Source organism: Agaricus bisporus, assembly GCF_000300575.1.
Source record: "Agaricus bisporus var. bisporus H97 unplaced genomic scaffold AGABI2scaffold_16, whole genome shotgun sequence".
Taxonomy (NCBI): Eukaryota; Fungi; Basidiomycota; class Agaricomycetes; order Agaricales; family Agaricaceae; genus Agaricus; species Agaricus bisporus.
This window is the reverse complement of record NW_006267351.1, coordinates 451444-471560: the sequence shown is the minus strand read 5'-3', so window position 1 is coordinate 471560 and position 20117 is coordinate 451444. Positions and strand designations below refer to the sequence as shown.

The 20117-nt window shown below is 47.0% G+C and overlaps 9 protein-coding genes across 9 annotated transcripts; 5 read left to right on the top strand and 4 right to left on the bottom strand.

Moving 5' to 3' along the window:
- Positions 1-97: 97 nt before the first annotated feature.
- Positions 98-1816, top strand: AGABI2DRAFT_196081 (hypothetical protein). Its single transcript, XM_006457262.1, has 3 exons — positions 98-349; positions 401-783; positions 834-1816. Exons 1-3 carry the CDS (start codon positions 252-254, stop codon positions 1460-1462), a joined length of 1110 nt encoding a protein of 369 aa, XP_006457325.1. The 5' UTR covers positions 98-251; the 3' UTR covers positions 1463-1816.
- Positions 1817-1895: 79 nt separating this feature from the next.
- Positions 1896-3760, top strand: AGABI2DRAFT_181579 (hypothetical protein; the record flags this gene model as incomplete). The annotated part of the gene is made up of 3 exons (XM_006457261.1): positions 1896-2256; positions 2305-2828; positions 2882-3760. The coding sequence occupies 3 exons, from the start codon at positions 1896-1898 to the stop codon at positions 3755-3757; spliced, it is 1761 nt and encodes a 586-aa protein (XP_006457324.1). The 3' UTR covers positions 3758-3760.
- Positions 3761-4706: 946 nt separating this feature from the next.
- On the bottom strand, positions 4707-6623 carry AGABI2DRAFT_212660 (hypothetical protein; the record flags this gene model as incomplete). The annotated part of the gene is made up of 11 exons (XM_006457260.1): positions 6377-6623; positions 6257-6323; positions 6144-6198; positions 6039-6092; positions 5898-5984; positions 5760-5843; positions 5626-5700; positions 5501-5568; positions 5296-5451; positions 5183-5241; positions 4707-5032 (listed from the first exon to the last, which is right to left on the bottom strand). Exons 1-11 carry the CDS (start codon positions 6513-6515, stop codon positions 4707-4709), a joined length of 1170 nt encoding a protein of 389 aa, XP_006457323.1. The 5' UTR covers positions 6516-6623.
- Positions 6624-7059: 436 nt separating this feature from the next.
- AGABI2DRAFT_212658 (hypothetical protein) lies at positions 7060-8090 on the bottom strand (the record flags this gene model as incomplete). The annotated part of the gene is made up of 2 exons (XM_006457259.1): positions 7060-7825; positions 7870-8090. 2 exons carry the CDS (start codon positions 8088-8090, stop codon positions 7060-7062), a joined length of 987 nt encoding a protein of 328 aa, XP_006457322.1.
- Positions 8091-8170: 80 nt separating this feature from the next.
- Positions 8171-10574, top strand: AGABI2DRAFT_196080 (hypothetical protein). The gene is made up of 7 exons (XM_006457258.1): positions 8171-8504; positions 8565-8693; positions 8746-8844; positions 8900-9128; positions 9184-9524; positions 9581-9980; positions 10045-10574. The coding sequence occupies exons 1-7, from the start codon at positions 8199-8201 to the stop codon at positions 10209-10211; spliced, it is 1671 nt and encodes a 556-aa protein (XP_006457321.1). The 5' UTR covers positions 8171-8198; the 3' UTR covers positions 10212-10574.
- A 498-nt stretch (positions 10575-11072) lies between these two features.
- AGABI2DRAFT_229666 (hypothetical protein) lies at positions 11073-12778 on the top strand. Its single transcript, XM_006457257.1, has 9 exons — positions 11073-11470; positions 11520-11568; positions 11636-11717; positions 11770-11923; positions 11974-12107; positions 12169-12234; positions 12296-12445; positions 12504-12587; positions 12646-12778. Exons 1-9 carry the CDS (start codon positions 11156-11158, stop codon positions 12749-12751), a joined length of 1140 nt encoding a protein of 379 aa, XP_006457320.1. The 5' UTR covers positions 11073-11155; the 3' UTR covers positions 12752-12778.
- A 180-nt stretch (positions 12779-12958) lies between these two features.
- Positions 12959-16760, bottom strand: AGABI2DRAFT_212650 (hypothetical protein; the record flags this gene model as incomplete). The annotated part of the gene is made up of 18 exons (XM_006457256.1): positions 12959-13245; positions 13301-13502; positions 13552-14016; positions 14075-14443; positions 14496-14605; positions 14671-14746; positions 14804-15076; positions 15132-15205; positions 15266-15423; positions 15487-15598; positions 15654-15721; positions 15780-15872; positions 15932-15942; positions 16015-16070; positions 16132-16210; positions 16262-16332; positions 16401-16517; positions 16569-16760. The coding sequence occupies 18 exons, from the start codon at positions 16758-16760 to the stop codon at positions 13066-13068; spliced, it is 2706 nt and encodes a 901-aa protein (XP_006457319.1). The 3' UTR covers positions 12959-13065.
- A 766-nt stretch (positions 16761-17526) lies between these two features.
- Positions 17527-17974, bottom strand: AGABI2DRAFT_154611 (hypothetical protein; the record flags this gene model as incomplete). Its single annotated transcript, XM_006457255.1, has 3 exons — positions 17527-17679; positions 17731-17893; positions 17946-17974. The coding sequence occupies 3 exons, from the start codon at positions 17972-17974 to the stop codon at positions 17527-17529; spliced, it is 345 nt and encodes a 114-aa protein (XP_006457318.1).
- Positions 17975-18076: 102 nt separating this feature from the next.
- Positions 18077-19841, top strand: AGABI2DRAFT_123190 (hypothetical protein; the record flags this gene model as incomplete). Its single annotated transcript, XM_006457254.1, has 3 exons — positions 18077-18414; positions 18462-18534; positions 18582-19841. 3 exons carry the CDS (start codon positions 18077-18079, stop codon positions 19839-19841), a joined length of 1671 nt encoding a protein of 556 aa, XP_006457317.1.
- Positions 19842-20117: the final 276 nt, after the last annotated feature.

Genomic DNA, 20117 nt, shown 5'->3' with positions numbered 1-20117 from the left:
TCAGCAACCCTGAGAGACTTTAGTTCGTTTTCGTGGCCCCAATTTTAGACAATGACACTGGCTGTCCGGTTCCCAAGTTCTCATATCATCCGACGACACACGACAAAGATCCAACCCAACGGCTGCCTTATTTAAGTCCGCAGTTCTTTGTCACTCGTTTTCCTTTTTCCGAACCTCACTGGCGCATGGAATAGGAGCATAGTATATCTTCTATCCGCTCTCCCGTTGCTACCCGTTGCCTTTTATCCGCGATGTACTCAATGCCGCCCTCCACAATCTCCTCGGGACCCGCAGCTTTGTTCGTGCTGTTGCAACTCCAAGCATGGACCGCTCGTGCCAGCCTTATTCGGTGCGTTAATACAACCACGCAGTATTACGCCAACTAAAAATTTTCGATAAGTCGCCAAGATGGTGATTCCGACTCCGACAGTGATTCAGACTCGGACTCGGACAGCGAATCTTGTCAAAACAACGTTTGTGTTAAAGAATCGTGCAGTCGTGGTGTCTGTACAACGGTTACCAGTACCAAAGGTGTCAAAGGTGGTGCAGCCGGTCCAACCCCAACGAATGGGGGGGCTTCGGGAACGGCTGGGGTAACGCAGACCCCACCTCCAGCTCCAGCCCCAGATGCTACGTCCCATACAAAAGGCCATCAGCAAAGTTCACAAAGTTCAACGGACAGTCTATCAGCGGGACCTTCTCAACAAACTAACGCTTCGGGTCTCTCCAATAACTCCGATGGTCTCAGCAAAGGTGGAATTGCCGGTATAGTTCTTGCCATCGGTGAGTATTTCTCCCCTTAACGCTGAGTTCTACTTCATCTCGCCACTCAGCGTTTCTTATTGGTCTGTTAATTATGTGCCTCACTGCGTATCGCAATCGCCGAAGACGAGCTCAAACAAAACCCCAAGGTTTCGTTCCTGCTACTTTCCTCAATGGGCCTCCTGCTACTCATAGCAACACACCGAATAACAATAATGAGATGTCCCCAGTTGAGTTCGCAAACAGATCCCCTGTTACAGCGGCCACGCGCATGAGCCGTAACCTTCGTGGCAGCGCCGATAACAACTACAACACTAGTCCGACATCACCCGCGCTTGCACCTCTCTTACCTGGCATAGCATCGGGTTATGAGGGAAGAGAAAGACCTCTACCTCCGAGTCGTGGCATCAACCAACACAACCACACTCGTTCACTCTCGCGAGGCGATAACGGTTCAATCCTCACCTCACCCTATTCTGATCATCATCATACGAGCATCTTTGTTGACGCACCTCTACCACCATTACCCCACGAAGCTGATCGTGCGGGTGGAAGTAGCATTCCCGCCGGAACACTTCATTCTGACATACGAGCGTACCAGAAAGCTTTAGAAGCCGACAACACTAAACGAACAGAGGCTGCCATGGCCTCACAAGAACCCAGTAGAGATCCTCCGCCATCATACTTCCCTATGCGATGAATCACCAGGAGATGCTTTCTTGCTACTCGAGTCTGGGAAATGGACATCTTGAGAAATGGCTCCTACTTTTCTTCTGAATTCATCTTTACCATTCTTGTTCCTTTTAAATGGACACATTTCTGCTTCAGAAGGACTTTTCATTTCTAGCATTGGCGTACTTTGCATTCCTCATCTACCATCATGCTGCGGAGTCTTTCATTTCCAGATCAACTCGTTTTATGCGGAATGCCTAACCGATGATTTTCTTCGCATGGTCCCCTAACACCGTGTCTATTAATATTCCATGACAATATTTGTTCTGCCAAGGCCCAATATGTCATCATGATCACTTTAGAAAACATTTCGATTTGTAAATTATATGATTCGCCGCCACATTAGGATTTGGGCAAGCAAGCAAGGCCAAACACCTTGTTAAGAGGTGTTCCGTGGCGATATGTTGCTCTCACTTTTCTGCTATGTGCGCGGGGAATCTCACAAGAACGTCTTTTTAGTCAAAATCGAAGATGGAGATACAGTTGACGGCCTCAGGAAAGCCATCAAGACGGAAAAGAGTCCAAGCTTCAATGATATAGATGCCAGCTCTCTTTTGCTCTGGAAGGTTTCTCTTCCATATAGTCAAAACATCAAAGAGGACGTCGAGCGCCACCTCGTTGGTAAAAAACCTTTGGACCCTGTTGATGATATTTCAGACCTCTTCCCTCTCCCTTTGAAAAAACGGACAGTCTACGTCGTTATTGATCGCCCTGCCGTCGGTACACAACAAGATCTTTCTGGTGAAAATCCAGCAGAAAAAGGTACGTTTCCGAACTTTAATTATTCACACGTGTACTGAAGCACGATAGCACACCAGAAGCTCATTCACGACGCTAAGGATGCGCCCGCACCGTCGAGCGTTTCCAATTCCGCCGCAATTTTTCTACAAGAGCAGATTGCTCACCCGATTCATAATGGACGCCCAATCACGAACCATGGCCCTCCTCTCTCGATATACCACGAAGCCTTCGCTGTCATTCAGACCGCGGTGCAGAATCTCAACGCGGTGGGCGATGACGAGGAAGAAACGCGAGTGGATAATACCGCAAAACTATGTCTGGTTGCAACAGACATCTACGAGGACGAAGCTGCTCGCCTTCAAGCGGTGCATCCCTTTATCGAAAAAGTTTTAGGAACCGAGATAGAACGAAACGTCAAGAGCTCGCGTAAAGGCAAGCAGACTACAGAAGATGGTCTAGTGTCGCAACGCGTTCGCGGCAGCGAAAAGGAGGGCATCGTGTGTCACGTTGAATGGAAAAATGAGTTGGGGCTCTCGGGGCAATGTGGACTACAAAACGCTCTGGCGCTCCGAAAACGCCTGATCGAACCTGAGGTTTGTCGGCTTGCGTAAGTTGCTGTGTCCAGAACTAACTATATCGTACCCAGTATGACTGGATACGCGACGCGACATGTTGCCCTTGCATCACCATATCGATCGCCGGCCCATACATCAGTTTTGGTGGGGCAATCTTCGCAGACATTTTTGTCGCTGAGCAATTCACGGATTTCATCTACCTGGGTGGAACGCAGAGGAAGATACTAAATCTTTCTCGCCTTTTAGCCGCGGTTTCAATTGGAATCACTATTCTGAAAGAATATTACTCCAAGTTACCCCCCCGGGACCAGCCTGACTTGGCTCGGCTATTTCCTCGACCAACTTATTTGTCTGGTAAATATCTCCCGCCGCCGACGCTCGCTTTTTCCGGCCGACTTAATTGCCAGGAACGAACAGTGGGGAGCTATCGCCGGTCGATTTTCGAGGCATCTTATGAGGGCAAAAAGGTGCTTGTCAAGTTCTGTGAATCGTACAATGGGGAAGCACATCGTGCCCTTGCCGACGCCGGATACGCACCGACCCTGTTCTTCTGCGAAAAACTCCGGGGTGGAATGATGATGATCGTCATGGAACTGGTCGACGGCAAGGATGCGCATGAGTACTTCTTACACAACAACTTACCTTCCGATATCTTGACCCAGGTGGAGCGAGCGGTGGGCATCCTACACAGTCGAAACTTGGTGTTTGGTGATCTACGTCGGCCTAATATTGTGATCAAGAAAAGTGAAAAGGGGGAACTACGTGCGCTGCTGATCGATTTCGAATGGGTTGGAATTGCCGATCAGGCAAGGTATCCGTCATCTCTTAATGACTCTGGAGTAATTGCATGGGCGAATGGAGTACTTCCACATAGGCTCATGAAGAAAGAACATGATTTGGATATGATCCGTTTGCTCAATAGCACTGTCTCTATCAGAGAAGATTGACAGATTGATTACTACAGTAGAAATAATCCAGCTTCATCCAATGTCATGTATGGTGTGAAAAGAAACACTTAAAATGATTAAGATTCCTGTAGAGTGAAAACACAATGGAGGCATTTTAGAGGAGTGTGATCCCCAAATAATCTCCAGCCCTATTTTTGACAACACAACTGCCAAAACATGTACAGGGTATTGGGAAATTCAGTTTGGAGAAGCAGACAGAATAAGAATCCTTCTGAACTGAAGTACAGTATGTTTCTCATTGTCACACAGTCACAGACAAGCAAAGTCAACAACTTTGATATCTCGGCACTCAGGCATTTTTTTCAGCAATCTAATTTCAGAGTCATATTCAGCTTGACGAAATACATCAAAAACCAGTTACTCTACGCGTTTCCCGAGGTATAGAATCTCATTCAGAAGACCGATGACTTACACCTTTTCTCACATTGCATGCCAAGACCATCTTGACATGACGGTCCTGCTCTCCGACCGCATAGCCATCTCGTGAGTGAATTGGCTTTAAAAAATAGGTGTGAAATTATATTGAACTCGTCACTTTGACAATCGGAGGAAACGAGGATAACGCCGAATGCCATGCATTCCACACGACCCGACTGTTCAGTTGATGTGAGAAGCGCCAAGCCAATCCATAGCTTGGACCGTGGTCCAACCTCCAACCTCCAACCTCCGACGTTAGTTAAGTCGGACAGCGAAACGAGTTCGAAACTCCTAGGCCGTCTGAATCATTCTTCTCGAGTCTCGTACGTCTCGACCAACCGACCAACTTTTTCGCGTATGTATAGAAACAGTCCATTTCGCGCTCCTCGAGTTGTAGTAGTTCCACCGAGTCCTTCCGATGTCGGGTGATGAGACTGCAGAACTATGATCCCATTCAATTATCATCATCGCCATGAACAAAAGGAATTTGATATCAGCGTGAACCAGAGTGTTATGGAATTATCTGGATACCAGACGGACCTCCGCGCGTTGTTCCGGTCTTATCTTGCTTCTTGCACCCTTCTTCGTTGTCCATCACTCCCCTCGTGTTCGAAATATCCGCAGCACAACAGCTTTCTTCCATTTGATCATCTGTATTCGCATCCATCATTATACGAACCACACTTTGCTCTTGAAACGTGTTTCGAGTGGATTCCGTAGCGTCAGAGTTGATATCCTGGGATAAGTCATTATCGATGGAAGAGAGAATCTCAATTTCGGCTTTCCGTCGGACGAACAACAGGCGCATGAGCTCCTTCCTTTGAAGCAACAATGAATCTCGATCTCAGTGCTCCGAGATTAACAAAATAACCCACTTCCATTTGGTCGGTAGCATTTCCTTTGGTCTATTAAGCATTGCAAAGGCCTTCAGTGGCCGCCATGTCACCGCCTCAGTCACTCTCGCAAGAAGATCAGTCGCAATGCAACTTGCCTTTTTTTCGTCTCCCTTCGATATTGGCAACAACTTGTCTTTGTCGATACCAAGACTATGATACTGGTTCTCAAAACTTTTTCCCAGAAGTTTGAAGACTTAAACGCACCTGGAGAACTCACTTGCCCAAATTCCGATCCACACAACTCTATCTCCTGCTGCAAGTCGTTCATTTTCATGCTTCAAAGCTCTACTACCATATTTGTATACGGAGAGGATATCCAGACCGTATGGATCACCATCAACAAGCGCCATAATCGGTATACTTTTTGTATGGGTCAATACTTTATTCGCAAATTTTCGCAAGGGCATACCTCGGTGGTAAACAATCCGCTAGGGTTTTGACGAGGTGACGAGTAGCAATATCTGGATACCCTTTACCCTTGTCAAGTCATTTCGTTGAGAATATACCACTGGTTGAACGACGAGAAGCACGGACTGTTATGAGCAAGCCTCTTCCAGGAAAGTCGTGGCTATTCGTAATTTCAAGATTACATAGCGTCTGAAAAACAGCCTGCAGATAGCCAAATCAATTTCAGTTTGAATATGCTTCATGACTGGCAGCAACTTGACCTCTTTTTCAATGATCAATACCCAACGTACGTCTTCGCTCAATCCAAACGAAAATATATCTTCGCCAGCAGGAATCAAGGTGGCCTGGATATGCGATTAAAACAAGACATGATGCTCAATGTAAGTAGGATCGCGCACCTTTGTATCCGTCGGACGAACAGTTTCTCCAGAGGTGAGATAAATAGTCAGTCCTGAGCCGCATATAAGGCCTTTGCTGGAGGCACGCTAATCGACCATTAAACCCTGAAAGAGAGAGAGAGCCGCAAATAGAAACTTTACGATGTTGAGAGAAGACCGATCCAGGTCAAAGGTGGCTGCCAGGTCGTCTACGAGCTTCATAGTAGAGTTAAAGGTGGGTGGATTGCTTATGATCAACGAATATACCGTGTCGACCGTTTTCTGAGATTTGAAAAGTTGGACATCATTGTAGTATATATCGCTTCAAAGTGTGGGGAATGAACACATCGTTCTCAAGAGCAGGCAATTTGATGATAAACCGTTTAGTCATAGGTATGTCCTCGACAATGGCTTCATGGGCAAGGTCCATGACGCGGAATAACTGCGCTATATGAACTTGAATTAACGAAATCAAATATTAGTGCATATATGCTACTTACCTAGTGGGCGAGCGCTTCCTGCGAGGCATTTTTTGGGATAGGCTAATGTCTTTGTAGATCCAGTAGTACGATTCGCGAGTTGGAGGTGCATTTTGCTTCTTGCTCGCCTTTCGTGTGCTGGAACTTTCTCTTGCATCATTGAAGGATCGCTCGAGTGGACAAGTTGTTGGAGAAAGGAAAGAACGAGGTTTTCAATCCCTTGAGTTGCTATATCGTGGTCAGTGAGGTCTTGTATATCTTCGTCCTGAGAGCTCATGGTGGTAGTAATCCAAGCAAGGGAGATCGCGTGACAGAAGTTATATTGAACATGGGCTGAATAAGGAGCACCACTGGGACAGGAAACTAATCACGGAAACGTTGTTATTCCGAGTGTGGTTGCCGGAGCGACGCGTCATGACATTGAACACGCGTTGTGTAAACATACGGCAGACGTTCCGCAGCTTGACGAAAAAAAGGGATCGGCTATAGGAATGGGTAAATGCTACCGACCAAGTGGCCAAGCTCGAGTCGTGAGGATGGATATGCCAGATATTTGCCGTAGGTGCTTGAAAGGTCAGGCGCGTCGACGGGGTTGGCTCATCATCGGAATACCAGGTAGTTGCAATCCAGACAAAAAGGGTCATTTGATTGAACATACAAATCAAGATCCACTACACATGAAACAAGGATATTCAAATGAAAATCTATGTCGGCCAATTGGGAACGTCGAGGCCAAACCAGAGAGGAAGCTTGTTCCAAAATTCTTCACGAACCGCATCGACAACAGTAGCAAATTCAGCCCGACAGTTTTCACAAGCCCTGAGAGAAACACCAGTTATAGCAGACGCGTCTTCTCTAGTTTGCATTAGTTCCGCATCGACGATAGCGAACAGGGGATCCGAACTTCGGTGACAAACAACACCATTGACGTCGCGAAGAATTTCGAAAGTGATGGCTTCAAAAGCGGCTTGACAAGAACGTTTCCGAGCAGGATCTCTTTCTTCAGAATAGATACAGGCAGCCGAGGGACGTCTGCCTTCCAGTTCGTTGACGATAAATGTTGACAAAAAGCGAGAGGCATGTTCCTTGCCTTTGAGGATATTCATCAGATCGGATGGAGAGAGAACGTGGAGAATCGCGGTCCGCGGGCACATGTATCCAGCGGCAATATCACTTGGTGCACAACGGCAGAGATCATAGAGTGCAGAGGGCAATAGTTCCAGGTTGTTAGTTTGTCTCGCAAGATTGATGACCATGATAGGATGAGGATAGGATAGCCGGGGTTTGTAGAGACCATTCGAGTTCGTTGCTGTAGCTTCGCGAATTTCCCATTGAGTGAGCGTTTTAGGCCAGGTAGGTGCCATTCCTCGGAGTATGTCTTCTTGGATCTTTGATGCCTTGTACTTGGTCGCTAGACGGAGCACAGCAGAGACTATGTCGAAATCAGAGGGGTCATGCCTAAGACGTGAACTGGGCTCGATTAGCCGGGCACGGAAACAAGGCTGAAGGCATACACTCCGTCGTAAAGAGCCAGCAGAAAGTGGGCTAGATCGTCTGGGTTGTCGTCCAGGTCGAGAACAGGGCAGCCGTGGACATGTTGCGGAGAGTTGAGAGCTTTGATGGTGTCCGCTAGGGGTTGCGAGTGGCGCGCCAGGACACCGCGGTGAACGAGAAAGACGACGTTGGCGGCGCGGAGAGCAGTGTTGCCGTCTGGAAAACTGAGAGGATGCAACATGGAGAAGAACATGGCGTGGGAACGTTGTTGGCCCGGAACAAATTAACGCAAAATACGCGAAAAAAAGAATATCTGCCTTTCTCCACAGCTCCGAGCACGCAGTACCCAATGCCAGAATCCATCGCACAGCCCCGCATCGTCCCCGGCGCACTGCCTTCAACAGCGACCTCAAAGCCCCAGCGCAAGAAGAACAAGTCAAAGGCCAAGTCGGACTCGCCAGGCGACGTCAAAACCCCGGATGCCACCTCATCCCCTTTAAACGAAGGGGCCCAAGACTCGGAAGATCACTCGCAGGCCCAGCAATCCGTCCGCCAGGATTCTCAGGCACCCAGCGTCAACGGAGGTGATGGACCCAAGCACAGTCCCATCGTGGAATTCGTCGGTAAGCGTCTCAAGGCCACCACCAAAAAAATCGTTCGTCATTCAGCATCTTGGATCCCCGTATCCCCATACTCACTCTCCTTTGCATAATAGAATCGTATCACCCCCTATGCTGCCATGGATGGCGACAAGCTCGATGATGACCAAAAGCGCATCCTTAGAACTCTCCCGCTTCTAGAAGCCATTCAGAAAGAGCTCAGCGAAATCAAAAAAGCTGCCGAGGTTACTTTTTTCTGTTCACTCGTCTAGTTTGTGCTGACGACAACACCTGAAGGTTCAAGAGAATGAGCTGGCACAGCAATTGGCGGCTCAACGCGTCGAAGTTGAAAATGCTGAAAAAGCACGTATTCGAGACGCCGTAGCTGCGGCTCAGGTGACTACATTCAGTCCTACTCTTCTGGCATAGCCTATTTACTGTCTTCCTCTAGTCTACATTGTTGTCCAGGGCAGACAACCCGTTTAAACTCCTACGAATCCGCAATTTACTCGCCAATAACGAATTAGATCCATCTGCACTGTCATTGGAGGAGGCCGAAACTGCCGCCATCTTCTCGGCTGCTGACGCTCTCCTCGGTGAAGACCTTGATCTTAAAGAAACCGTCATTGCTGGCTTTCTTGTTCAAGAAAACGACGGAGACAATCTCAATGGCGTATCCTGTGGGTCAAGAATTTGCAATTCCGTCACACGACTTAATTTGTTTATCCCCATCAGATTCGCGTCTGATCGAAATCACGAACCTATCTCTAAACCCACCCCGCGAGCCTACTCCCGAACCCGAAGATGTTGCTGTCACCGTTGATGAAATGCCATCCACTGCATCAGTAACAGGTCCCTCTGAACATAGCGGGGCCGTCATTGGTGTTCCGGAATCTATCGCCGCATCGAATAGCCTTCAATTCATGCAGGATAGTGAACTTGGGGGTCCTTTCGATGACCCACCAGCGGATGTCCCTCAAGAGACATTGGCTGCTCCAGAGGCCATTGCAGATCCCGATATCAGTGCTTCCGTGAACGGCCACGTAGAGGTACCTGTAGTCGCTGCGCCAGCTGATGTACGCGATAACCATGCCTTCACTTGACAAGTTTGCTGATTCACTTTATTAAACAGACGCCTGCGACAATCGATTGGGCTGCTGATGAAACGGCCGAAGAACTCCCTTCTATCGCTGGCCTGCATGCTGAATTCGGGACATCTGGGTCTGCAACTCCTGCTGAACAACCTACGCATGCGAACGGTGACGCGAACGCACCCACTACACCTGCACGAACTGAAGAAGATGGTTTCACTCCAACAGGAAGGGGTAATCGTGGCGGATACCGTGGCGACTTCCGCGGCCGTGGTGGTCGCGGAAATCGTGGTTATCGCGGTGGATTCCGCGGTGGGTATGGACAAGGTGGGTATGGACAAGGCGGGCATGGGCAGGGTGAACGAGATGAAAGAGGTGGTGATAGGGGTGGAGCTCGGGGTCATTACCGTCATCGTGGTGGTGAAGACAGAGGTCGTGGTGGTACGTTTTGATCTTTAATCACTGTCTCCCCTTGCGATCAAGCTGACTGATTATCACGTTACAGGTTACCGCGGACGCGGTGAATATCGTGGAGATGGTGAACGTCGTGGCGGAGGAAGAAGCCGTGGTAGAGGTGACCGCGGTGGACCTCGGCCTCAGGGCGGTCCTGCACCTCCCGCACCTGCCCCTGCTGCCTCCAGCCCCGCTCCAGTCCCAAATGCCGCAACCTAAACCCCACTTTCGTTGCAATGCACCTACTTCGGGAATAATGACGCTTCAGACAAGTTGTTGCGCGGAATTTTGGCATCTTCATACTTAGTTTTTCCTTGTTTGCTCTCTTCTTCTCTTACAGGACTTTTTTATTGCATCCCCTTCTTTCTTGTTGTAAAATTGACGTTGGCGAACTTTTCGCTGTCCCATCATTTGAAACACTTTTCATACTTTCTTGTTATTGCGCAACTTTCCCGTTAGCTCTCAAAAGTTTACCTCTATGTCTTTTGTGCTTTCTGATATTTTGTAGTCATCCCTTTTTTATTGCACCTTCAAAATGTAATTTCATTTTCTGTGACTGAATGAAAGTTGTGATTCAATCAGCTTGTTGAGGAAGCCTCGTGAATGAATGAGATATGACGGGAAAATGCATCACGCATTGAATGTACAACGCAATCATTGTGACCCTGAAGATAATCCTGATCAAGGTCCTTGCCCAGGCCTCCCCGGTATTCTCTACAGTACTATGTAGATTGATCCGTTGCAGCACCCGACGGAAGCTGGCATAAATAGCATTTCCTGGCGATGGAAACCTCTAAAAGTCTCCTCTTGCTTCGCAGAGCTGGACATGCCATGACTGTTCTCTCATGACTAAGCCCTTTAACGTATTATGTAATCAAAGGGGTCGTCTATATTGAAACAGGGCGAGATGTCTAAAATTGTCTCCCGAGGAAAAACGTCGACAACGACAGATAAGACACGGCCGGTGTGCGCAGTGTGTCACGCGAATACTTCAAGTATTACTGCATCATGGTTGACTAAAACTTCCGGAGAACCCGGGTTGTTCGGTAGTTTGGAACCGGGGATAAACATTTGTTTACAATTTTTTGTTACATTAATAATGGAAACATAAATCCGAGTCAGAAAAGTTTGGGACACAATCTTGCGCGGCTCAATTCTAATCCATGACTACCACCATGTCCTTCCTTCGTCGTGCTCAACCTCTTCGCAGAGTTGCTTTTTCTCCTAGTCTCGCGCAGAGGGTCTCCAGGTCTCACCCCAACGTCCGTCGCTTCACTACTGAACCTCCCCCTCCCCCGCCTCCTCCCCCAAAGTCGAATACCGCTCTCTACGCCGGTATCGGTGCTGCCGCTGTTGGTGGCCTAGCCCTCTACTTTTTCACCGACTTTGGCAAAAAGGCCGACACTGCCGCCAAGTCCGCTGTTCAGACCACTAAATCCGCGACCGGCTTTGTGCCTGGAAAGGAGGACTACCAAAAGGTTCGCATTTTGACAAGCTTTTTTTCATCCAAATCTCATTGGCGGCTAGGTCTACAACAGGATTGCTGAAATCATCGACGATGCTGGTGACTATGATGGTAGGGCCCAAAAAACTCACATATTTCTTATCGAGCTTCTTGGCTGATGGATAATCACCCACTACAGATGGTTCCTATGGTCCCGTTGTCCTCCGACTGGCCTGGCACTCTTCCGGCACATATGATAAGGACACGAAGACTGGGGGAAGGTGAGCATCTTTGCGCTCTTTATTAATTATTTACGGAGCGTTTTAAATCCAGCAATTACGCCACTATGCGTTTTGAGCCCGAGTCAAATCATGGAGCCAATGCCGGTTTAAATGTAGCTCGCAACCTCATGGAAAAGGTCAAGGCAGAATTTCCCTGGATCAGCTACGGTGACCTTTGGACTCTTGCCGGTGTTTGTGCCATCCAGGTAAGTGGCCCCTATTCCAACTCAGTTTGTGGGTGCTCAGATCTTGGTAGGAAATGGCTGGTCCGAAGATCCCCTGGCGTCCGGGTCGTATTGATGGTTTCGCCGCGCAAGCCACTCCAGATGGCCGTTTACCAGATGCTAAGTTGGGCGCTGACCATTTAAGAACAATCTTTTACCGCATGGGGTATGTTGATATATTAGCCGATGGTCCGGCAATTGAATCCAGGGCTGACGTTATCTCTCAGCTTTAATGACCGTGAAATCGTTGCGTTATCAGGCGCTCATGCCTTAGGCAGCTGCCACCGCGATCGGTAAGTTCTCGATAAGCAAACCCATGCAACGGTCGCCGAGACTCACCTGATGGTTGAATAGTTCTGGTTTTGATGGTCCATGGACTTTCTCTCCTACCACGGTGACCAACGATTTTTACAAGTTGCTCCTCGAGGAGAAATGGATCTGGAGAAAGTGGGATGGACCTAAGCAACTTCAGGACAAGACGACGCAGTCTTTGATGATGTTACCGTATGTTGAAATGTCATGATAAAGTGTTCTATTCTTAGTCACTGATGACCCTTACCAGTACCGACTATGTCCTTACCCAAGATAAGAGCTTCAAGAAATGGACCAAGGCTTATGCTGATGATCAAGAACTCTGGTTCAAGGAGTACGCTCTGATTGCCATCATTCACGCTTTTTTACCGTTTCTAACCATCAATCTCTAGCTTCTCGGACGTGGTATCTCGTCTTTTCGAGTTGGGTGTTCCTACTCAACAATTTGTTACCTCGGAGCCTTGGATCATGAAGAACGTTGACGAGCAGAAGAAGTGAAAGTGTTTACTTGACCATTTATTATGGATCATTACCTGTGTCTTTTCGTCGTAGAGGTCAATCTACCATACTTACTTTGTTAATGCCTGAAACTACTCCGTACTAGAAATAGTTAGGTAGTTTAGTCAGATGCTGCCTTTTCAATCTCAGAACCCATACTAATTGTGCCCGTCGCTCTCAAAAATCTTAATATCTACCATCTTTTAAGTCTCCGCAAGGTTTACATGCATTCATTTAGCATAATAAACAACACATACATATCCGGGTCAAAGAAAGGATTCCAAACACGTTTTTAAATAACAAGTTCTCATCACTTAAGCATTAATCCCAATGATTTCACTCAGGAAAGCCTCGGTATCCTCTTCTTTCGTAGCATCTCCTGTGACTCTCAACGCGCGCAAGAGAAGCCTATACGACCCATTAGGAATGATCGTTCCATTCGCAAACGTCGGTGTCGTTATGCTGAATGCATTGGCTCCATTGTCTGCAGGGTTCTACGATAGAAAAACTATTAGCTCAAAGTAAACAGAAGGGGGATGGTTCGTTAACCTCGTTGTTCCGGCCGAGGAAGTTGAACTCGAGCATAGATCCGATGGTTTGTACTTGTCCGTAAGTGCCTGATGTATGGGGTGTAGGGAATGAAATGAAAGGTTTCTTGTTATCATCGACTACTCTGGCGTTTAGTGTAGCGTCGATTTGAATATCCGGGTTGACGAGATCAACAGTAACACGAGGAGAACCAAATGCTTGTCTATAGAAAAAAATATCAGCTCAATCCTTGTCGCTATTAAGAATCTTACCGCCAGACGAATATCGGAAAGTCATCACCAGCAAACGTATAATTCACAGGACCCACTTGAACAGCCCCAGTGCTATTAAAAATAAAAGGAAGAGGAATACCAAAGAAGAAATCCGTATCATCAATAACCTGTTTATCAATCAACGATCCAACGAGACCAAGATACGTAACATGGAAACTCTGATCGCCATCGCTAATCTCGATAAACCCAGAATACACAGGGAATGTCGTGTCGTCAAGTCCTGTAGGTCCGGAGATTGTGGCTGTGACGGTTTGGGAAGCACCTGGTTCGAGAGTGAAGGTTGAGGGGTTGATGGATACTGTTGCGGGAGAAGATGATAGAGGAACGGGACCGTTTTCTGGGAGGATCGAACCGGCTCGGATGGTTAAAGCTGTGCCTGCGGGAATATGACTGAGAGTATAGTCCTTTGACGACTTTCCCGTATTTTGAACAGTAAACTTCTGCCTAAAAATAACCAAGTACCAGATCAGCTATATGTTCCCAACTTTGTTTTATCACTTACTCCGGCACCGCATGCGCTGTATCATTCACAATCAACTCGGCAGGTGTAACAATAGTCTCAGCATGAACAGCATTAAACACATTCACCAATCCACCACCTTGTTGAGTCACAGTTTGCAACGGGTCACCATCAGTTTTACTAGATGCAATTCTCTGTCCAGTAGATTCCAAAAGAGAACGAACGCCTTTTGCAGTATCAGCGTTCTTACCTCTAGATTGAAGGATAAGTGCGACACTGCCAGCAGCGAATGGTGCAGCCATAGACGTTCCGGATTCAACGCCAAATGTGCCATTAGGTAAGGTGGAAAGGATACTGCCTCCTGGTGCGGCAATGGCGGGTTTGAAGAAGAAATCGTTTGTGGGACCGAAACTAATTTAACGATTAGACAATTAAGTTTGGGAAAGTTATACGACAGTAGTACCTAGTGAAACTGGAAACGAGGCCACCATTTGGATCAGGGAAATCTGTCGATCCTCCAGTTTGTGGGAAGGTGAGGGTAACAGGGACACCGGCAGCGAATTGTTGTACAAGCTAAAGAAAAAGCCGTTCTGTGAGTCCTTCATCCTTCATATTAACTTGGGGAGGAATTAACTTACGAATTCACCATCAGCGGATTGAATAAGAGTAGCAATGAAATCGCCAACACCGATTCCAGCAAATCCAGAACCATTGCTATAATTATACCGAATCAGACTAGCAAACGTAGTAGTAGTAGAGGATAGTACATACTCATAAATCAAAACAACTTGAGCCCCCTTCTCAGCCGCGTTTGTCAACTTTTCCACAAAGGTACAAGTACCTCTCCGTATCACAACGACTTTATCAGATAGATCTGGTGTCGAATTGGGGAGTGGGGCACACGCATCGTCGACGACTGTAGTCGAATTTGATGTAGCGAATATAGGGAGGGTGGTGTTGATGGGAAGTGGGAACGTGTTGAAATAAGTTATGGGATCGTGTTGGATGCCGCCTACTGTTGCGTTTTGTAATGGAACGACAGTACTTTAAGCATTGGTCAATTGAAGAATTACCAAGACATAAAAATGAAATTCGTTACTTGTCGACACTGGCAACGGATATAACGTTGATACCATTCCCTGGACTTGACGTATACCAAGACCCAGAAGCGCCCTACATATAAAAAATTTCTCATCATTGAATATCAAAATAGATAAAAACTGAGAAACTCACATCATTACCAGCTGAGATAGTAACGACCATTCCTTGTTCAACCAATCTACTAGCAACGACAGAAGAAGAAGACTCAGTCCAACCATCAGGACCTCCAAGTGATAACGTCAATATATCTTGACCGTCTTGGAAACCCATCAAAAGCGCTTCAACGAGAACTAATGATGATTAAAGAAGAAGAGGGGTTAGATATATAGGGAAAGTTGAGGTTGTGTACGTACCGTCGTCAGTGACGAATCCTACGCATCCGAAAACTCTGTACATGGAAAATGTTGCATCGTATGCAACACCACTTATACCAAATTCGTTTCCCGGGTCAGCACCAACAATACCCTACAGGGTTTCTAAGTCTCGAATCAAAAAAATTTTGGAAAAAAACGGAACTTACAGATACATGACTTCCATGTCCAGCACATATATCAAGAGGATCATCATCCGGAATCGGGGCATTAGTACCTATTCAAATGACGTTGAGACCCAAATGAATTATAACGGATTTACGAATCAACTAAACCATCATAATCGTCTCCAACAAAATCGAATCCACCAACAAACTTGAATCCAGGTCCGAAACCACCACCCAAAGAAGGATGATTATAATCCACACCTTTAATAAAAATGTTTTTTAAATTTGAGGAGAGATGGAATTTAAAATGGTTTGAATACCAGTATCGAGGCTTTAAAAAAAAAAGCCGCGGTTGATTTAGTTTATATTTGCGTAGGTTAAAACTTGATGATGATGCACTTACATCCCAATCTTAATTCCTTCACCAGTAATTCCTTCCGCATGGAGTTTATCAACACCCTAGTATCAAAAAAGACAATTAGACAAACAGAGCGAGAGATTAATCCTGTCTCATCCTTACAGTCATAATATGAGTTGATTCCGAGTCAGGTGGAATAGCAGGATCATCCGGACCAGTAACAACATGTTTGAACACAGGCCTAACAACAACGTTTCAACCCTCAAATATAAACAAAAAAAAAGGAACGTACTTGGGTATATTGAACTTTTGCACAGGACGAATATCTTTGATTCCAGGTACTTGTCTTATAGCAGCCACATCCTATAGTATAGAATTTTATTTTTAGTGCGTGTGAAGCGATGAAAGAGAGAGAGCCAGTAATGAATGACCTGGGGATTATCCAATGTGATTGCTGCTCCTACAAAGACGCCTTTGACATTATATCGTTTTGTTATATTCAAATTTACATCTCTCCTTTTGAGATTCTCAAAAACGAAATCATGTACCTGAAGTTGATATTTAGAAAGTTTATAAAACAAGTACGAAACAAAGCGTACTGAGAGAGATTCCGTGAAACGTTCAGTGGCTGAAGGAGGGATATTCGCAGCTTCATCGACTTCGATTATAAATTTATTGGAGACAGTTGGGAGATTCAAAGATTTGAGTGGGATATCTGAAATGGAAGCGATGGCTGCAAACGTAGGATATACGTTCAATAACCATACTAGCGATAATACCAGACTCTTCATCGTGATAAAGCCTCTGTGGGGGGAGGGGAGAGGATAGTACACAGTGGGAAGACCAGTTTAGTCTGTTCAATGCACGAGGTTATATCTGATAGAGATTTTTTTTCCATGTGCGCATTCGGGAGAATTAGTGGCTAGTTTGACCGAGATCATGAAAGTTACACGCGCGTTGTTTATCGAGCTTCTCTAGGGAAAAACACGCATAAAAAGGAACAATGCAGGATTAAGACAAAGGATTAACAAGCGAAAATTTCCTTCGCTTGATACATCCTTGAACCATTGAGAATTGCCTAATGGTAGATTCAGGGAATTGTTGAGATTCCTTGCGTCAAATAATTGTAAGGAAAACTTTTGAGACTGATACAGACGTTACTCACACACTTTTGGTGCTCCACACACTCCCATATGTAAAGAGTATAATAATGACTATTTCCGACCTGGCGTTCACACACTGACAAGTAATTTTAGACAATAGAATGAGATGGGTCGAAAAATAGCTCACCCAGATACCAAGTGGTCATGCGAGCTTCAAAGAAGAAAAACTATTCATGATACACTCTCTAGAAGGTAAAGGGAAAGCAGGCCCGCAGTTCCTCCGACGCGTTTGATCAGGTAGCACGGTCTTGGGGGTATTTTTCCCAGTCCTGCATAGCAACCGAACTTTTTGACGACGGACCTCATTGCATTGCGTTGAACTGAGATGACTATTCACGAGTTTCGAATACATATGAACACGCAAGTTAAGAAATAAGTAGTATGGAGACAGGAATCAACCCATATGAACGTCTTCATCTTCATCATCATCTGCGTCGTCAGGTTTGAGACCTGCTTTTTCAAAGGCTTCCTTTGATGTATAATCAACGGGGGCACGGGTCCTACGACCAGAAACGATGGCAGTGGGGTCTATTTCTTCGTAGCTTTCCTATGATGGGATCAGTGACCGAAGGGAAGGAGAAAAGACGCGTCGACCGACCTCGACCTCTTCCTCCTCTTCTATTTCATCGTCGTCGTCTGCTTCTTCTTCTTCTTCGTCGCCTTCGTCGGCGTTTTCGACATTTTCATTCATAGGCTGGTCCTGAACCGGTGCCTTGCCCTTTCCCTTTGAGTCGGGAGACACGGGGTCGACGGTGGGTGTGCTGTTGGACTACGCGTCAGCCATGAGCACGAGAGACGAGAGAGAGGACGTACGAGGCAGGGTCAGTCATGTTGGAGGACATGGTGTTGGAGGAATGGTGGACGAGTGTGTGGCTGAGGCGAGCAGGTCACGTGTTCTGTGGGCTGGGTTGGCGTGGGTGAGTTGCGCCTTGCCGCTGCAGAAAATGTCGGTGCTCAAGCTGGCCTGCTGTCGCCGGACCGACGACATCGACAAGCCACCGCTGCTCACCCTCGTCCTCGACGCTCCCTCCTTCCTCGCCACAGAGCTCAGCGATGACCGCTCACTCGCCCCCCTCTACTCCACCACCACCGCCAACATGACCACCACCATCCACAGGGCCGCCCCAGGGCCCACACCCACAAAGACAGCCGACATCAGATGGCCTACCAGCCCTCTCCCAAAACCCAAGGGCAAAAAAGCCCCCGACGGCGTCCTCCTCCAGCTCCCTGGTGCAGCCTGGATCCCAGCCAACACCTTTCTCAAGCCCAGCACATCCATGGAGTGCGCCTCTTCTTTGTTCTATTAAGTGTGAGCTAATATACTGCTAGTCGACCCCGCAAGTTTCGCCTCCCCCACTATTCCCACAACATGAAATGGCAGAAGCGTACCTCGGGCTATTGGGTGCGCATTCAGTTTTTGTGATTGGAGCCACGCTGACCCTGGCTTAGTGCACCACGTCGACTGTCAAGGGACCCATTGCCACATACGACCCTCCCACGGACGATCTTCCCGGTCGTCTTACCGTGTACGAGACCCTTCAGGACGAACACGATATCAGTCCCATGCTCGTACACAGAGGCGTATCCATCCTTCTCCTTGACTATCTTCTCATAAGCTGCATCCTCTTGGTTACTGACTCTCACGAGTGTGTCGCACAATCTTCAGCAGACTCAGGTAGTCTGTCTGCTACTTCATGCACCGACCCTGTCTGGCAAAAAATCGCTCAACGTCAATACCCTCTTCGTAACTCGGCTTCACTCTCCACCCAGGGCAGCGTACCTGCCGATGACGATAACGAGTCCGCCCAGGAACAAGTGTTAGAGATCACACACAATGATCCGCGATTCCAACAACAGGCTTCGACTTCCCAGCTTTCATTAGATTCAGAATCTGCCACTGGCAATGCCAGTGATTCGGGTCGAGACGTACCGCCGGCCCGCCCTTTCAGCGATCCCTTATCGAATCCATCTGCTCCATCACTCACTTTCGTTCACAAATCATTCTATGCCGACGGCAACACCCCGCCTGGACCTACCACCCCATTCCAAATCCGGGAACCATCCTCGCCTGCCCCTGCAACGCCCAGCTTTCGCGAATTTCCTAGTTCAGAGGAATCTCATTCACGTCCAGAATCGTTTTCCTCAACCGCTGGCCCCTCTTCTGATGCGTCTCTCTGGCAGAGACGTTCATCGGTATCTTCAATTTCACGTTCGATATCAAGGCCACTGCCTCGTGCACCTGAAATTCCAAGTGGTCCAGTTATTCGAAGGAGTCATAGTCATGCGCGTCTTAATCAGCATGGTGTTGAAAAACCTTGGTTGTCAACTGATGTACCACCAGTACCTATGACGACGGCAAGACCGACGACGCCGAGGAGTCAAGGGCGTTCATTGCCACCTACACCATATGATTTGGCTACCGGTAGGACATTCAGCAATACTACAACAGCGACAGAGGGCCATCCACGGGGAGTTCAAGCTCAATTGGTGAGAAAGAATTTTGGAAGTAGGTATAATGAGCAGAGAGGGAGAGTTGATCGTTCACCTCCTGTTTCTATGGGATGGACGCAACAGACTGTGGATGAGAGGGGTGGGGTGACGTTGCCTGAGGCGACGACAAGACCTTCGTTTGATTATCCGCCGCCGCCGTATACTGCTATAGATTTACATGGGCCAACTGCGAATTCGGGACGGTTATCGGATTCGTGATATGGAAAAAAAAACTCGTTTTTTGTTGCGAGAATATTTACCGCTCGTTTTTTTATTATTTAAAACCTTTACTTACTTTATTGATGGTGTTGTTGGACTTTTTTTTATATATGCTGCGGTTTGGTTATTTTACCCCCTCTTTGTTGTCTTTGTACTTTTGTCGATAGATACCAATTGTTAAATACACACGTTTACTTATATACATATATATATCCTTGCTATATCTACGTATACTTACATGCGATCTCTATTCCGATAAGTTTTCTTAATGAAAAT

Bases quoted from the DNA above. Each gene is read 5' to 3' on its own strand.
- AGABI2DRAFT_196081 (XM_006457262.1), top strand. From the start codon at position 252: ATGTACTCAATGCCGCCCTCCACAATCTCCTCGGGACCCGCAGCTTTG. The intron at 350-400 runs GTGCGTTAATAC...ATTTTCGATAAG, and splicing joins GCTCGTGCCAGCCTTATTCG to TCGCCAAGATGGTGATTCCG. The intron at 784-833 runs GTGAGTATTTCT...CTCGCCACTCAG, and splicing joins CGGTATAGTTCTTGCCATCG to CGTTTCTTATTGGTCTGTTA.
- AGABI2DRAFT_196080 (XM_006457258.1), top strand. From the start codon at position 8,199: ATGCCAGAATCCATCGCACAGCCCCGCATCGTCCCCGGCGCACTGCCT. The intron at 8,694-8,745 runs GTTACTTTTTTC...CAACACCTGAAG, and splicing joins AAATCAAAAAAGCTGCCGAG to GTTCAAGAGAATGAGCTGGC. The intron at 9,981-10,044 runs GTACGTTTTGAT...ATCACGTTACAG, and splicing joins TGAAGACAGAGGTCGTGGTG to GTTACCGCGGACGCGGTGAA.
- AGABI2DRAFT_229666 (XM_006457257.1), top strand. From the start codon at position 11,156: ATGACTACCACCATGTCCTTCCTTCGTCGTGCTCAACCTCTTCGCAGA. The intron at 11,924-11,973 runs GTAAGTGGCCCC...AGATCTTGGTAG, and splicing joins CCGGTGTTTGTGCCATCCAG to GAAATGGCTGGTCCGAAGAT. The intron at 12,588-12,645 runs GTACGCTCTGAT...ATCAATCTCTAG, and splicing joins CAAGAACTCTGGTTCAAGGA to CTTCTCGGACGTGGTATCTC.